Source organism: Misgurnus anguillicaudatus, chromosome 17, assembly GCF_027580225.2.
Source record: "Misgurnus anguillicaudatus chromosome 17, ASM2758022v2, whole genome shotgun sequence".
Lineage (NCBI taxonomy): Eukaryota > Metazoa > Chordata > Actinopteri > Cypriniformes > Cobitidae > Misgurnus > Misgurnus anguillicaudatus.
Window position 1 is genome coordinate 14,606,336 of NC_073353.2, and position 18,162 is coordinate 14,624,497.

An 18,162-nucleotide genomic window follows, 5' to 3' on the forward strand; every position below is an offset into this window, starting at 1 on the left:
AAGGGAAACCGGAACGTGAATAGATGGCGGAAGCGCCAAAAGAGGGGTGTGTGGTTTGGTGAAAAAGCACTTTTTATGCTTTAAAGGGATAGTAAGTAGGGTTTTAAGTATTTTATTAGTCAAAATCAATGTCTTTATTCATAAATATGTCCTCGTTGGTGTGAAATGACCTCTGCCAGTCATCTGACTTTTCTTTGTAAGCTTAGAATTTCTTCTCTTTACTTACATTGAACAGATAAGTCCAAGGAGGCTTCCATGTCGTTCCGCCATACTGATAAACTATAAAAGCAGAGAGGGACAAAAGGCACTAGCCTACCAACGCGTTTCCACAACGCGTTTTCATTCAGAACACATGAACCAGCTAAAACGCATTTGCAACACGCATTTGGAAAAGCGAGGCGCTAGAGAGCATTATTCGTTTGAATGCAAAATACAATTTCACCACTAGATGGGGATAAATCCTACTTATTGTCTCTTTAACCCTCTAAACCTATGACTACAGATGAGCATGATAAACAATTCATCTACTTTGATGTAGGACGTGTGATGATGTATGATGGTGTTGTAGTGGTGTCCCATTTCTTAGGGGAATATTTTTTAACCCTTAGCCTTTCCACTCTGTTTCAAGGGGCAAGGGTAGGGGTATCAAATAGAATTGGACTTGAGCCTAAATCGTAAGGCTACACTTCATGTGTTTAGGGTTGAAATGCTATCAAAAATGTTGGCTCCAATATGATACCAGCCTCTTCATATACTGTAAATACTGTACTGTTTACACAGTAGGGTACAAAAATCCTTGATCACCACTAGCTATGTTGTTTTAGCAAAGTTTTAATGACCATACATATTTATTTTTCCTTTTATTTATACAGAAAATATGTAAACAAAATGTAAAAACTCAACAAATTTCACATCAAAATGTCTTCCTCAGGCATCAGTTAGTATTTTGTGTGAACTCACTTGGCACTAAACACATCTTGAACTCTTTTAGGAGACTGAAGTCATTAGATTAGAATTACAAATTAGGGTTTCATTTCATTTAGGTTTAAGAGAGTTTGCAAGGTCTTCTTTGCACTGTGATCTCACACTAAACTCCTGCCACTTTAGCTTATATTTTTATTTTGCTGGTAATACTGAGAAATGATTATATATCTTCATTATACCATTGCAAAAACAAACAAATCTAATGGTGGCCTAATGCTGCGTTTACACCAACCGCGGTAGAGGCGTGAAGCACGAGTGATTTCAATGTTAAGTTAATGTGAAGACGCGTGTCAGGAGGTCCCGCAGCGCGGTAGAGGCGTTTGGCGCGGAAGACAGGAAGCTTGCGCGAATTGATTGTTGTGCGCGGTACGCGCGAATAGTGCTTTTTTTGTGCATTTTGCGCTTCACGCGAATTTGCGGCTGGCGCCCGAGTTGAAAAATTTGAAAATTGGCGGAATTTCACGCCGCGTTAACCAATCAGGAGCCTGCTTGCTGCTGTGGTGGCAGCCCCGCCCGGAGTCACTCATTCAACCAAAGCGTTGATATTGTCTGTAAGCAGTCACCCGGAGCTGTATGACACAAGTTCTTATTTCTATAGAGGAGACAGGAATAAAAAGGACCTCGCTTGGAAGAGTGTCAGTGAGGACATTGGGCAACCTGGTACCTTGTAATACACACTTCACTTTTGAATCACGTGACGTTTATCGACCTGCGTCGTTTATTTTCCCCCTATAGTTGATTACCATATACAAACTGGTAACTCTCTCGATAAATGCACAATCAACGTCAGTCATCTTGATAACAGACAACCGCATAGCACTTGGCACTCGTGGCAACAGCGGTGTTTGCCTCTGACGCGCGTCAAATGCTTGCTATTTCTACTCCGCTCCACACGCGCGAATGCATCCAAATTGTTCAAGCGGCAAACCACACGCGGTAGACGCGATTTAAACTCAGCATAAGAATTTTGCACAGCACTGTATATACTGTAAACTGCATATGTATGTATACAGTGTGCATATTATTAATATATTTAATATAGGATGCAAACACTTCAGCTCGAAATAAATGCAAATAATAAATGTACTGTTTTTAATGTAGGTCTATCCATCTATCCTTTCATTTTCCTGTTTTATCATCACTTTTAACATTTCTTCCAACTGTTATTTTCTATATTCGCATTTGGTCTTTATGCACCTGTGTTAGTCTTCCACCCCTTCATCATCTGCCACTGCACTTTTCGTCCATATGTACTTCTTCATCTCTCTTTCTGTCTGTCTTCTCATCTGTCTCTCTGCTCAATCTCAGGGACCACAGACTCATCCGTTCGCTCTTATCTGCCGTGCCATTGTGCCGTCGACTCCCCGCTGTCAACCCCTAGGGCCTCCTTTCACACTGACACCCGTTTATCATCCTCTCATCACCCTCTCTGCCAATCACACGCACACCCACTGATAACCATCCGCTTTATCAGAGAGACAGAGAAAATCTCAAACTCTAAGCCCGCCGGCAGCGAGCCTGACTCCTGCATCTAACTCCGCATTTTCCCTTAACTGATCACGGTTCAGTCTGCGGGATAACGTTTCCGAAGCGCCGCCTCCGGGACTTTCTAATTTCAGCCAAGATAAACAGCGGTATCAAGGATTTGCCTTGTATTAGTTTTCCGCCACAAGATTATACCTGAGTGCTTAAGATTTTGTAATAGAAAGCAGGCAATCGCTCTTGAATCAATTAACCAAGAGACGTTCTGGAAAGAAAGGTAATTGAAGTAATGAAAAGACGTGTCGCCGGTAATCTGGAGCTCAGCGGTCAGTATCACAGTGGATTAGAGCCGCATTGTGACAGCGTTAGAGCCGGATCGATACGGTAGTATGATGATGGCAGTGATGGGTGGTGGGCTCAGAGCCTTATTCTGAGTTTAAGCACTTGACTGACAGCGCGGCAGTGAGCAGCTTAAATCCTTTCAGTAGCTCAGTCAGGAGGTTAAAGCTTTGGGGGAAAAAGTGCTGGGATGCAAAATTGTACTTTTTATATCTGAGGTTTGTGCATTTCAGAAATGCTGTATTCTTATAGGAATACCTTGGGTTATTTTAAGCATAAACAATAGGCCGTCTGACTTTCTAGCATGGAGAAATAAAGAAATGTATCACATTGTATAGTTTGTATTGTTCGAGCTGTTAAGTTTCAAAAAAGCACCAAAAATGTATCATAACAGCAGTCAATATGACAATATGAAGTGTTTAAAAGTTCTTTGATAGATGTTTGTGATGTACAGGCCATACATGTAAGTGTGGCATGTCAAGATACATTGTACCAAGTTTGACGTTAATAATAAATGCTAGTTTTTTGTGTGCTACTAGGTTTCAATATGCACATACTACTTGAAAGGCGTTCTAGAAGGTAAGATTTTCAATGAAAACAGCTATTATATAAAACGTTCAGTTGCAAAACCCTCTAAGTGTCACTTTTGTCATTTCATTGGTATTTCGCTGCAACACCCTCTAAGTTACTTGGGGTATCCCCGGTATCTTCCTACAGTACTGGCCAAAAACATGCAGGTTAGGTGAATTGGAGATGCCAAATTGCCACTCCCCCATGTGTATGTTCTTTCCACTAATATAATCATAGATGCTGGAATGGCATTAGGGATAAATAAACGACCCTCTAGGTGCATGCAGGCTTTTTTGCCAAAAAAATCCCACCCTATATGCTTCCAGTCCCTCTTCACTAGGTACGTTTACATGCAACCAAATAATCCGTTCGTAATCGTATTGAAGGCTCAATTGTATTGAAAAGCCTTCATGTAAACATCTTAATCAATACAATTAAGGACGATCAAATGCAAATTTGGAGGGGGTGGTGTACTCCGATCTGTGATCCGATCAGCAGGAGAAAAGTATGTCGCATGTAAACGTGTGAATCGTAGTATTTTCTCAATTGGATTCAAAAATACATTGTGCACATGCGCAGAACATTTGTGCTCAAGTTCACGTCTTATATTAAACTCTTATATCACACGATACTCGTCACAGAAACACGCAGTAGTAAGGCAGTGGCATCACGCAATATTAAGGTAGAGGCATCACGCAATATTAAGGTAGATTACTGGGGTCACGCAATGTACATTCTGCCGCGTTTATGTGTACTTTTAAAACATTAGGCTACTTAAAGCAATAAGCGTTGTGACTTTTGAAAAGTGTGTTTTCATCACCTATATCTGAAAACGTCTTAAGAACAACTTTCTCCAACTCTGTTTTGACTTTAATCCAGAGATAAAGCCTGAACTTGACGAGAGATACTGTCCGCAGCGAGGCGTTGCCCAGTCCTCTGCTTTTTTTCGAGTTTAGATTTGGGCTACTAGGGGTGTAACGATTCAACCGTGTGTCCCATTAAAAATGCCTGTCTGAAATCGATTCTGAATCGCAAAGCTGCGATTCTTTGTTTAATGCACAGCTTGTGCGTGTACTACGGCATTTGGTCAGTAGGAAGTCCTTTTCAATCTAAAATCATAACGAGTCGGAGTCGTTTATAACGTGCATTTAAAAAAAGCAACACTCGTTAAACAAAATCATATAAAATATTCAATATTATCATAAAAATACCTGAAACAATTTGAAGAACAGTGATATAAATATTCCTGTAGACAGTTCCTGGAATAGCATTCGTAATGCTACTTCTTCTGTGGCACAAAGGGAGTTTCTTCACGGGAGCGCCCCCTGGCGTTCGGATGTGCCTGGATTTCACCGTAATTCATTCAAATTCATTCATTGAGAAAACGCGCATTTGCACGGTTAATCGTTACACACCTATGGGCTACTGTTTAAACTGTTTCCACCAGTTGTTTTTTTCTGTGGGTTAAAGATGAAATGATTTTGTTGCTTAGTTATTGGTATTTAGGCTGTGAATAGTCATTGGGATGCTTTTGTCCATTTGGATGGTTCTGATACGCGAATCTGGCAACCCTGGCTGTGCGCTTGCGCAGACGTTCGGTTCAGATTCTATATAATGTATATGTAAACAAACATTTTAATCAGATTGCAATCTTTAGGGTGCATGTAAACTGTATTGTCGTAACCTTCAATAGTATTAAATTTAATCGGATTGACAAAATTTTGTGCATGTAAACATAGCCACTGTCCTTTCTGGAAAAAGTTAAATGGCTCAAAAAATCTAATTTATTTGGTAAACCTCCTTTAACTGGCTAAAAAACTCATATGTGCACCGTCATTCATCCAATTTTTTTCTGTGCACTTAGAGGAATCAACATGTAGTTTTGCAGATTCAGCTAACAAACCTGAATTTCTGAATGACCTGTGGCAGAAAATATTTAATGAACGTATAGACGGTTTCAGCAGTAACAACATAAACAAGCGGCTTTCGTGGTCAACACGTAACTTCCGGTAAACTCCGCTAAGAATAAATAACAACAAAGTCCTTTTAAAGTAGTTTATTTATATAACTCGAAAAGAAAACAACACGTAGATTACATGGGAAAGCAAAACCTTTGCTATTTTCGACAAGATGTTTGTTTCAGTTTACCAACTAGTTAACCAACTAAAAAAACTTGAAACCGGAAGTAAAGTTGCGACCAGACGTGTAATCATGTCACCGCACGTGCGTCCGATGAAACCGTCTATAATACATGCTGAAAGCATTCGATCAATATCATTAGATCATTTTTGATGGAAGTGGTGTTTAGTGGCTTCATATGTTGTCAGAAGTGTTGGAATATAGTAACTTGATCCAAAACAGTAAAGGACTGAGATAGTTGCCATGCTCAAGTGAACTAAACAAGAGCTTGTTGTTATTCATCCATTCGCAGCGAATAGTGTTAACGTTACGAAGACTTGATTTTGTATTGTTTTGTGCATATTAATTAATATGCATGCGAAAAATTACAAACTACGTTGGGCAAAGAACGCCTACATCCATACTATATAGTAGGTGAAAAGTAGAAGGCAAGGCAAGTAGTAGCAGTAGGCGAAAAGTACTCGGATGACCTACTACTTCCAACAAGATCCCGAATTGTGCATTCAATAGACATTTTACTTTCCCATGGGCCCACGGGAGAGGAATTATCCAACAAAGAAGAAGAAGAAGAGGCGTTGTTTTATTAAAACCTTCAGTACCTACTGTAACAGTATGAGATTTCGAACGCAGGACAGGTTCTCTTTAGAAAAGTAGAAAAGTAATGCCACTTCAAAAGGATGGTTTTGACTTTAAAGCACAAACAACATGTTATTGCGATCATCCCTAGACTACTTCCAATATATTATCATAGAGTAAATATGTTTGCATTTATTCAAACTCACAAAGACACATGTTGAAATGCTTGTCTGGTGCAAATAACCAGAAATATTCCTTTAAGTAATGGTGAGTTGGTCTAAAGTTGCCTCCCAATTATCTTGGATTTATAAAATGGTGTTAAATTAAGTTTTACCAACCCCTCTATTCATTCAGACTGTAAACAGGTTTAACAGTAGTCATCTATCAGTGTCGTGTGGCTGGTATATTAGCTGCTGAGGTTCTGACAGCGTGATTGTATACGCGGGACTGGATTCCTGATTGTGAGGCCGAATTAAAGTCTTTCTGAATAGAAGGATTATTTCAGCCCCGTAGGGAAGCTTTACTTTGGGTTAAACACTCGCAGGTAAACACGCAGCCTCGTCGCACTTCTTCACATACACTTTCTATTATTCAATCCTCTCAGCCTCCCTCAGACGTCTCACAATAGCCGTAGCATAAAAAGAACGGTAACTGTATTCAAATAGTCCTTCATTCAGAGCACAAGATCGCATGTTTCTCCTGGAAGCGTTGTGAAGCGGAGCCCACACTCGGCCGATGCACAATCAAAGACAGACTGTTAATCTGAACCTCGGCTTTTATTTGTTCAAAGCCGCTGGAGCTCGCCACTTTGAAGACGGAGAGTTGAAAAGGCGGGAGAGGTTTAGTAATTTTCGCTCTTTTATTCCCATCTGCTTTCTGTTCCTTTTTGTCAACCGTGTGTATTTATGGAAAAGAGAGCAGGTAAATAAAAAACGACACCTGCTCAAGTGGCCCTTATCTGTTTCATCTGTATATTCTCTGCTCTTCATCTTTAGGTGATTTGGCACGTTTTCTTCACCATTTATTATTTAGCATGTTGATGCAGGTGTTGTAGTGAAGAAAAAAAGATAAGGAGCCATAAGGATAACTAAGAAACAAGGCAGATCAGAGTAGTTGTGTTGAAGGAAAATCTTTGGAATGGAGCGAATTAGAAAAAGAGGTTATTTTTGTTCCTCATTTAAGCTTGTCTAATTTTTCGAGGCTTTTTGGTTCCTCCTTTTTTCCTCTTTGAAATGTCTTCTGTGGGCCCGCCTTGATTTGTGAAACTTTTGGTGAGTTGATGAAACCGTAATTCAGAGGATTTGCCCGTGCTTTTTTCTTGTCTTTGTTGTTGTTGCTTGCTGGTGATTATGTTTAAACCTCTCTCTCTCTCTCTCTCTCTCTCTCTCTCTCTCTCTCTCTCTCTCGCAGAGTTATCTGTACTGGGTTAGCTTATCTGTGTTGAGTCTTGTGAGCCTTGGGCAGACAGCTCTTTCCTGCATTAGCATCTCAACAGTGTCAGCTCTGGCTGCTCTCCATCCTTTCTCCAAATAAACTCGTAATACACAGTCAGGCACAATCTGCACTACATGTTTCTAAACAAAAAACAAAAAACTGGAGAAATTAAAGTCAAGCGGGAGTTATAGCAGCCTGGAGAATGTGTTTATATGTTTGTGTGTGTGGCCAGCCTGGAAAGTCATTAAGACCTCACACATGGGCATATTCTTGGACTAGATGTCTCTTTTGGAGCACTGAAGGAAGCCTTTAGGAAAAGCTTACTGTGATTTATTTTGCTAATACTAAGTCAGAGCAGAGACCAAAATGTTAAAAGACTCTGCTCTGCAGGGCATGACGGCAATTTACCTGTACATTACACCACAGTTTTACCATGGTAATGTAACTATTGCAGTATTTTGTTGTACAGTACATCTTTGTTATGAGACGGACCACAAATATTTGTGTGCTACTTTTAACGCTTGATATTCACAGCATACTACATACATGTGTATAAAGTACATGTATGTAACTTTCACAACTTTTGAATACTGTACAGTAAATGGAAGATATCAGTAGACTGCCTCTCACAGAAATACAGCTTTGCAAACATTTAAATATACCGAGGTTATGTGCAACAGGAGTTAGACATGAATAAACAAATGACCCTTTTTCATAAATACTCTAGGATTGAGACATGGGGTTGTGTGTTATGTTGAGTTTTTTCTAAAAGCAGCAAAAGCTTAAAGAGTACCAATTATCCGATTCACATTTTTACATTTCCTTTGGTGTGTAAGTGTGTATAAGTACACGTTTACGATATGCAATGCAAAAGGTATAAACCCCAAAGTAAACGATGACGCGAGTTATCTCCAATTTAAACTCTTCTCTTGTACTACAACAAACACACGGATTGTAGGCAACAGTTTACTTCCTGGGCCGGTTGACGTGGACAAGACCGACATTATCATAATTCTTCCTGCTTTGACTCACAGCCTGTAAGTTAACTTCTGTTAGCATTGCATTGTGACCGAATCTTTCAAACATGGTAAGGAGCGTCACATTTCATGCTGACGTCAGATGTATTCAGGCCAATCACAATGTACAGATTAGCTGGCCAATCAGGGACACAGTGCTTTTCAAATCAATGAGTTTTGTTAAAAATCAGTGCATTTAAGGAAGAGATGTAAATCAGGAGCTACAAAAATGTACGTTATGTGGAAAATGATGTGTTCTTTGAACCATAAACCAAAACACAAAATAACGTTGTTTTAGCAATGAAATATGTGCACTTTGAAATACTTTATCTTTCATGGTCATACTGTTGTACATATAATGTACAAACAGTATTGTCAATAAACGAAAATGCGCACTTTAACAGAAATGCATAAACATGAACATGTGGAGTGTCAAAATAAAGGTGCCTTGTATGGATATGTTACGTGTGGCATCAATGCGTCGTATTGTTAGGCATTTGATCAATTCATTGACCCATATTGATGTATGATTGTTAAACCCTTAAAATTGATCATATTACATCATTTTTACATTGAAAGGCCTGTTTATACCATCTGTTTTCAAACAAATCAACAGCTGTTCACATCATAGCTGTTACAGTATTGAGATCTGTAATACCTTGAGAAAGTGATCTGTTAGCATTCCTACTCATTTCATTGACAGTGCTCATCTGGCCCATAATCCCCCTGGTATAAAATCTGCATTTTGTCTTCGCCGACAGGCATTAGTTCAGGACACCATTGTTTTTAAAGCTGTAAACCTGAGCCGTAAGCGCCATGCGACTGAATACTTAGATCCATGTAAAATAAAAAACACAATGGTTCGAGCAACTCACTGTGAGCACTAGGGATGTTAACAATTAATCGATCTTCGATTAATTGTCGATAAGAATTAAATCGATAAAAATTAACGATTGTTGACAAAGCAAGCACGTGTGTCCGGCGCCTCCGCAAAGCACATACACAGCTGGTGAAAAAATTAAACAAGCTCGGAGAAGTTAAACTAGCCATGATCACAACGATGCTTGATGCCAAACACTCACTTGGGCTTTATAACCTCATTCGAGACGAGGCTGGCTGCTAACGCAACGAAATGGCATCCGCAGTGGATGGTTCCGATGCCGAAAATCTGAACACAGTTAGGATACTGAAAGCAAAGACCCTCTTCAGGGAAGCCTACAAGATTAGCATAACAATGGTGCTACTTTACACAGGAAAGGAGACCAGAAGCCGTTCTTAATAAACAGATTAAAATGTAAAACTTAAATTCTGGCAAGCAACTGTTAAATGTAAACTGTAACTGACTGTCGTTACACTCTGAACGCCCACAACATATATCATTGATCATCATCATTACTGGCTGAGGCGCTCAGCCAGTAGGTTGAAATCTTCATAATATAAGCATCTTTGCTGAAAGTACGCCGCAGGTCTAAAGCTGAGGTGACGACAGAAAAAGTGCCCTTCGTGTGCTTCTTGGATATAATTACAACAAGCGGTGTATCAACGACTCAGAAAGCTAGATGAACAACTAGAAAAATAACACTTGATGATAATGAAAACTTATTTTGTCATGGACGCACAGACTTTCATCCGACTGTGCGGAGTGCCCGTTATGAGGCGGAGTTTACTGTGTCTATTAGTCATTATATTTCATTACGAGATTTAATTGATGATTTTTATCAAAACACCAACTACATTGACTCATTTTACAATCCCACTAGCATGTTATTTAGACAAAATAAAAACTTTTAATTTGCGTGAGGAAGCTGGCAATTTTACGCACACTTTTATGTCATTGGCTTTATGTCACTGCTGTAATGGCTTATTGCACTATTACTGTTAACGATTATTCGATTGATTGATCGTTAATTTACATGATCATCGAATATGGGAAATTGCATATTTTGACATCCCTAGTGAGCACGTCTCACTACCATGAGCTGTGATGACACATGCAGCAGACAAAGAGAAATATCCGTCATGTTATTCTGTCATCTTTTCTCCCTTTTCCCAAACTGCAATAAACGCCTGTCCTCCTTTTCTGCAGAATGCAATAAATCCGCTCCACAAATCACAGCGCACCATTCCACGCATTGTAAACAAACAATGGCGGCGTGTTGAGTACACGGAATCCTAGTTTTCTTCATCTACTTTGTACTTTGTGATCAACAAACAAACAAAAACAAAATAATACTTTAATGGCATTGATAAACCTGTGGTGGTTTTCTGTGACGGGAAAGAAATGTAAGCCATCAACATCTAATCATTTACGGGAGGGGCACTCGAGAGACGGGTGCTTGTTCTCCCGACAGCATCAAGTTCTCTAATGCTAACACACTGACCCCAGGGGATCTTATTAAAAACTTTCCATAATATTACTCAAAGTCAACGAAAATCGAGCAGGACCAAAACATTTTACAGCTGATCGCTGTGAAAAATGTTAAGCGATGACGTTCCAAGGATGACAGCAGCAATGACAGTGTTCTTAATATGACAAAGCATTTGTTTTGTGTTTTGGTTAATGCCATTAATGTTTTTTTTTTTTAATCAGTGTATACCACTGTTCAACTAAATGAATATAAAATGGCAAAGAAGAATGAAAATGTATATATTGATTCAATAGGTTTATAGCATTTTGAAAAAAAAACGTCATGCATTTATTGCATTTTGTGGAAACAATAATTTGCTTTTATAACAAATCTTTGAAAATCAAGTTATGGATTTGAATTTTTAATGTTATTATAACCTAAAGATGCTATGTGAAAGTTTGTAACAGAAAATAGTGGTTTTCATCTTGTCACTTTCTTGGTATAGAAAACACATTTTTACCGAAATTTGTCAAAATTGATTTATTGCGTTTTGGAACCAATCTCTTCATATGTACATTTTACTCTTTGAACAGTGCTAAATTGGTTACTATAATATTAAAAAAATACTTAATTTAGTTGTAGTAAAGGGGGAAAGATGATTTTCTACTAAAGGGGGCTAAATGCTAACACCCCTCATTGTACCTAAACCCAATGGCTAGAACACTGCATCAACATTCGCAACTTTTACGTTTTATATTATAAACTTGTAACAGTACAGTGTTTCATGTTAGCCTAATTTCAAATCTACAGTAGTGTCACTTTCTTTCTGTCTCTGTCCCCCTCTCTCTCTTCCTGTAGTTGCTCTCCGTACTCACTGGTGTATGACTCTGCAAATATTCCACCATGAAGAGCTATTAGTTGTGGATTAAAGGCGGATGATCGCCGCAGCCGTGCATCGGACCGTTCCGTCCTCAGTTATCCACTTACACTCCTGCTATATCATCACACCACATGCCAAAAGCATTAGCTGCTGAAAAAGAGGAAAATGAGAAAAAAAGTGGAACATTTGAAAATTAGTCAGAAAGGCAGACATCATGGAAACTGTTTCGACAGGGAGTGTAGAAAAACAGGATAGTGTGGTGAGGCCCTGACTAACACACAGACATGTACACCAGTTCAGCGGCCGCCAACAGAGGAGATCTAGGGGGCAGGAGACAGTGAGTTTACACAGGTTTGTGTTGTTCTGCTTGACTTTATTGATAATGGGATTGATGCGTGTGTATGTTGTTGTGTATTTGCAGCAGCCTCACAAAGACCGTGGAGATTTCAGGAGAACAAGGGCCTTTAGGAATACACGTGGTTCCTTACTGTTCCTCTCTCAGTGGAAGGTTAGTTCTCTCTCTCTCTCTCTCTCTCTCTCTCTCTCTCTCTCAGCACAGTGACGTGTACTTGAAAAATGTAAGGCCCCACAAAACATTCTGAGCTCTTTGTTTGTGTGTATATGCTTTTGTATTCTGTTGCGGGGATTGTGGAATTGGAGTTATATTCTGTGCAAGTCATATTTTCGGACATGCAAAGTTTCAAGAACTGGCCTAGTACACTCTAAAAACAACAAAGTTTGTTATATTTCACTTTAAACTAGACATATATTTGTGTTATTATTGGAACAACACATTTTGTGTCACTTTTAACTTGTTTTTTTTTATTTGTTTTAACACAAAATCAAAGTTTCCCGGAAAGAGTTTAGATTAATCCAGGACTAGGCCTTCATTATATTAGAACATAGTAGTTTTTACAAACATAACTTACAAAAAACAATACTCGTGTACATCTTGAGACCAAACAACGGCACTGATTTATGTTGAAATATGCAGCTCAAACACGCATTATAGTCCGGGACTAGGATAAGCCCTGTCCAGGAAACCGTTTTAACCTGTAATGTGTTAAAATGACATAGAACGTGTTAAATGTGCATAACATGAATGAATTAACATGTTTTTTAGGGTGTAACATTAGTTTCTACCCCTAAATGGTACATAGTATATAATTGGAAAAAAGCAGGAACTCATCTGTAGCATAGACTGTAAAAAAAGATGGATGATGCAACGTTGCCTCCTTCCATTGTATTAAATTGAAACAAAAAATGTCCGACCAGAAGGAATCATCCGTGGAGCAGGAGGCGGTGCCGCAATATCAAACTTCCGCCCAAACCCTTGCGGGACCAATTTAACCACGCCAATCATAACGACACGCCCTGTTTCTATAGCATCAAATTACTAGCTAAAATGAAACTTATCACAAAAATGAACAATTAAACATATAAGCGTGATAACAACTACCTTGAAGGACCAAAACCATCTTTCAGAAATTTTATTGGAAGTGTAAATATTTGTTTTATTTAGAGCAGAGTCCCATTCGTTTGAATGGAGAGGGCGGGGTTTATAACTTGTACTGCAGCCAGCCACCACACTCTAAAAAAAAAAAAGGTTCTATATAGCACCAAAACTGCTGCCCCGGATCGCAACGACAGAAGAACCATCTTTAGTGCCATACAGCACCAGTGAAGAACCAGTGAAGCACCAGCGAAGCACCCGTGCAGAACCACATAGTGCCACGTAGAACCATATGTGGTGCTATATGGCCCCTTTATGGTTCTACACTGGTGCTTCACTGGTTCTTCACTGGTGCTTCACTGGTTCTTCACCGGTGCTATATGGCACTAAATGGTTCTTCTATCGTTACGATTGAAAGCAACTGTTTTGGTGCTATATAGAACCGTTTGTTTTTTTAGAGTGCTGCAGGAGACGATCAAAGAGCCAGAGGCTTGTAGATGTTGAGCAAGTTATACCATTTAAAAGATCCAATGTTTTAAATGTAACCACCCACACTGGTGAATTGTGCACAGTTAAGCTTTGTTTATACTCACGCTTTGCTTCGCACCGCGAGCCTCCGCTAATCACGCGTCTCAATAAACAGACGAGGCATTTATGCAGTTGATGCCTTTGCTGTTGCGCTATTCTTTGAAATGACAAGAGGCAACGTGAGCAATCAAGTCCAAAACCAACACAAAGTAAAGGATAGAAGTCATTCCCTGGTAACATCAGAGCTTTGATATACAGCATAATAATGAGAACATGAATAAAACAACAATCTCTTAAATATAGCTTTAGTAAACATTATCATTTCAATAACATTTCTCCTAAAGAAACAATACAGAAATCTTGAGGTTTGTATTTTATTCCTCATCCAGTGGTTCATTCAATACAACTAAAAGCCAATAATTCATATGTAAAAGATTTCTTGTTTTAAATGACAAAGTTTCCATATTTTACACTCTTAGAAAGGATTTGTTAATTTTTTACACATCTTTTTGTGTTAAAGGACAAGTTCAGTATTTTACACTTAAAGGCCTGTTTTCAGATGAGATAGAACAGTTTTGACTGAAATTTGGACATACGATACTGGCCCAATAATTTTCGGTTGATTCTTGTATCACCTCCCACCTCTATAATGGCTATATAGGTGCACAGGAACAATCCTTCCTAAAATGCATTAAACTTTCATTTACAAAGACGTGAAACTCACCGAGTGGTTAGGGGTGTTCACTGATATGCTCACACAAAAATCGCTGCAAAAGATGCTTTCCAACAGGTTTTATTGCAGTTTTGTCCAACTCCATTGACTTGTATTAGATGTGCTGTGAGGTACGGTATTACTCCGCGCCGGGAACATTGTTTGTATATTTGCAATTGGCAAAGGCGGAATATCGCCACCAACTGGGCTGTAGTGTCTATTATTCAAGCTCTCAGCGGAAGAATGTACGGGTGTGAGGCGTTTGGAAAAATAGGTCCACAAGTTAACAACGAATGATAAAACAGCTGTTGGAAAGCATCCTTTGCAGCGATTTTTGTGTGAGCATATCAGTGAACACCCCTGACCACTCGGCAGTGCCGGTCCTAGATGCTGGGGGGCCCTAAGCAAAGCTTTGTGAGGGGCCCTCTGTCAGTGCATTCGGACCCTGATAGCACACATGCATCTTGAAGACGTCTATTTGATGTCTGCGTTTACATCTGCAAGATGTCTTATTTAGATTGTTTTCTCATCTGCAATACGTCTGTGAGACGTCTCCTAAAAGATGTCATATAGACATATTGAAGATGTCTGCAAGACGTTTTTGATTTAGAATGTATGTAAAGCAGCTCTTTTCCTTTAAAAGATGTTTTTACACACCAGATGTATTCCAGATCTCCAGATCTTTACCAGACATCTTACAGACGTACCTGTGCTATCTGGGTAAAACCCAGTCAATGTTGCTGTTAGTTAGTTGTTAACTAACCACATAGTGTATTATCTTATAGCTGTATATCATTCCCATATGCACATTACTTTGAAACCCTGACTGATAAACTTGCTGATTATAACATGAAACATGTATTTGCTGATAAGTTGTTTTTATTTAAAATGTGTTGTGAGAAGCACTAAAAAATTAACCTGATCTAAATGAATGTAATGAATCAAATTAAATTGAATATAAATACATACTGTTAATACACAGGGGTTAAATTGGGATTTGTTATGTGGGGGGGGGGGGGCTCTGTGGGGAGGGGTACTTTGAGGGGTAACATGTTTAATACTGAGGACAGCAAAGCCACTGGTGTGTTTCAATGACATTCTGGACCTCTGATAGGAGGTAAGTTTCAGCTTTAAAAGAGCATTTCACCCGTAGAAACATGAATCTTTATTGAAAGTGTTATATTTGTAGTCGAAATGTAACATACATTTAGAATTTGGTGCCTATTTTACAAAGAAAAGGGGTGTTTGTAGTCTCACTCCCTCAACAAAGATATTGCACTTCCTTCTTTCAATGATGCAAAATGATGAAGTGTCCCTTTAAAGCTGTTATAGAGGTTGACCCCAAATATTTTAAAAAAGAGTGTCTGATTTTAAATATTGCAAATCTATGAGTTTGACACCCTATATCCATTTGTTGCACATGTCATTATGCACAATTGATCAAACTTTAAAGGAAGTTAAAAGAATCAATCTCCTTGAAGGCATAAGATGCCCAAAAAGACTCAATTAACAAGATAAGGTACAACACACAGTACTGTATCAGCAACATGTCTTATAAATTAGCCATAGAGATTCCCTATGCTGGTCAGCAGCTGAAAACAATCATATAGTTAGGTTTGATTTGTGTAATCAAAATACATTATTTTATTAAACTATACAATGAGTTATATCCAGTGTTATCCAGTTTGTAATTAAACAAGTGACATATACTTTAATCCTTTACAAATTTCAAGTCTTCTAATAAGTTTTCTCGACGTGGGCACCATTCTTACCTCTCTTTCTCTCTCTCTCTCTCTCTCTCTCTCTCTCTCTCTCTCTCTCTCTCTCTCTCATGATGTCAAATTATCCTGCGCGAGAGCGCGTTCTTGAAGTTCAAAGGGAAAAGCGCGTGTTTTCGCGGCAATTGCGTCACCCAATTCGCGTCATTTGCATCGCCCCATGCTAGGACGCGTGTGGATGCGTCTTTGCATTGACTATATATGTAATCTGCTCGCGCAAATCCTTTATCTTGTTCCCTTGCTTCACGTTTTTCCCCTTTATTCTGCCCCAGACGGATAGCTTTGTTTTAAATCAATGGTGGGCATATAATATGCGCATCGTTACCAAATCACTCTTCTGCGTCATCCACGCGGCCGTTTCTAAATTTGAAGGCTGCAACCTCCGGATCATGTCGCATATGCGCGCTGCATACGTCATCAAGCCTGATTTATTTAAGTTAAATGAGCATTTCATTTGCAAGTCATAAACATAATATAACAATTAACCATTAACTAAGAATAATAGTCAACATTATAATTGTTAATATTCTGAAATACGTTTTTATGACGCATATGCAGTCTACAAATGTGACCTCTGAAGGCTGCAGCCTTCGGATTGAGAAACTGCCTGCATGTTGTCCGAGTATATCACTGATTTAAGAAATCAGTAAGTATTTTTAAAAACCCGCATAAATTCGGAAGTTTGCAAATTATTTAAATTATAGCGTCTTGTTTTCATTAAACATAATAATAATTTTTCTTTGATATAATGGTTTTAAATAATTCTGAGATCAAGGGGGCCCTCTAGTGGTGCGGGGCCCTATGCAAATTGCGTAGTTTGCGTATAGGAAAGACCGGCACTGCCACTCGGTGAGTTTCACGTCTTTGTAAATGAAAGTTTAATGCATTTTAGGAAGGATTGTTCCTGTGCACCTATACACCCATTGTAGAGGTGGGAGGTGAAACAAATAACACCCGAAAATTCTCGGGGCAGCCGCATATGTCGACATTTCAGTCAAAACCGTTCTATTTCATCATAAACAATCTGAAAACAGGGCTTTAAGTGTAAAATACCAAACTTGTCCTTTAAGCTTTTAACACATTATGTGTCATTTTGGGTTGATTTTGTGTTAAAATAAAACACAAAATGTGTTGTTTCGATAATAACACAGAGATTGGTGGATTCTGGGACTATGCATTTAGTGTGTTGTCCCAGAATCAACACTAATGTGTTGTTTTTTACACATCCATTCTAAGAGTGAACTTGTGTCAGATAAATAGTATATGCATTGTTTTGCATAGATTGATCAAAGAGTCACGTCACAGGCTTGCCTGCTCTGCCAGAATCGCCTCGAAGTCGGCCATTTTCGGATGGGCGGTCACAAAAATTAGCATGCAGACCTACACGAGAAAAAAAGTCTTGTGCACCAACGCGCATGACCACCCTCTCCGCATTGAAGTCATTTTTGTTGCGCACACCAACACGCTCACGTGGATCCGTCGAGTATAAACAAGGTTTAAGAATGTGCATTAGGATTGTAAATATCATTAAATACATCTAAATTATGTCTCTTGGGATTCACAATTGTGGTGTTGTCTGTTTCTGTGTGAGAAATCTTGCCATTCTATGGTCCAATCAGATGTGTCGACTATTTAAGATAGATGTTTCGAATGTGTCAACTGTATGTAAACTGCCTCCATTGTTCTTTTTGCTTATAGTTTTAGTGCTTGATGTATGATGTCAAAAACCATATTAATGTCTGTATATACTGATAATTCTGGGAAATATGTATTATAGCAATATTTGTACATTTTGTTTTTGTTCTTCAATCACATATCTTGAATCAATCAATCAAAGCTTTTGAATGTGTAATGTTGTTTTAGTTTTTTCCAATTTACACAGTATATTTTTATGTGATTGATTTTAATGAATAAAAATTGTAT

The 18,162-nt window shown here is 38.7% G+C and overlaps 1 protein-coding gene across 4 annotated transcripts in view; it reads left to right on the plus strand.

The window, feature by feature from the left end:
• Nucleotides 1–18,162, plus strand: part of pard3bb (par-3 family cell polarity regulator beta b) — a 441,444-nt gene that overhangs the window by 175,275 nt on the left and 248,007 nt on the right. For 2 of the 4 annotated variants that reach the window (XM_055215428.2, XM_055215427.2), the window contains exon 7: nt 12,190–12,276. The exons of 1 other annotated variant lie outside the window; for it this stretch is intronic. In XM_055215428.2, coding sequence (XP_055071403.2) covers nt 12,190–12,276 — 87 coding nt within the window. Of the gene's footprint in view, nt 1–11,880; nt 12,106–12,189; nt 12,277–18,162 lie in introns of those variants that run through there. One more of the 4 variants, XM_055215430.2, reaches the window with a different exon arrangement.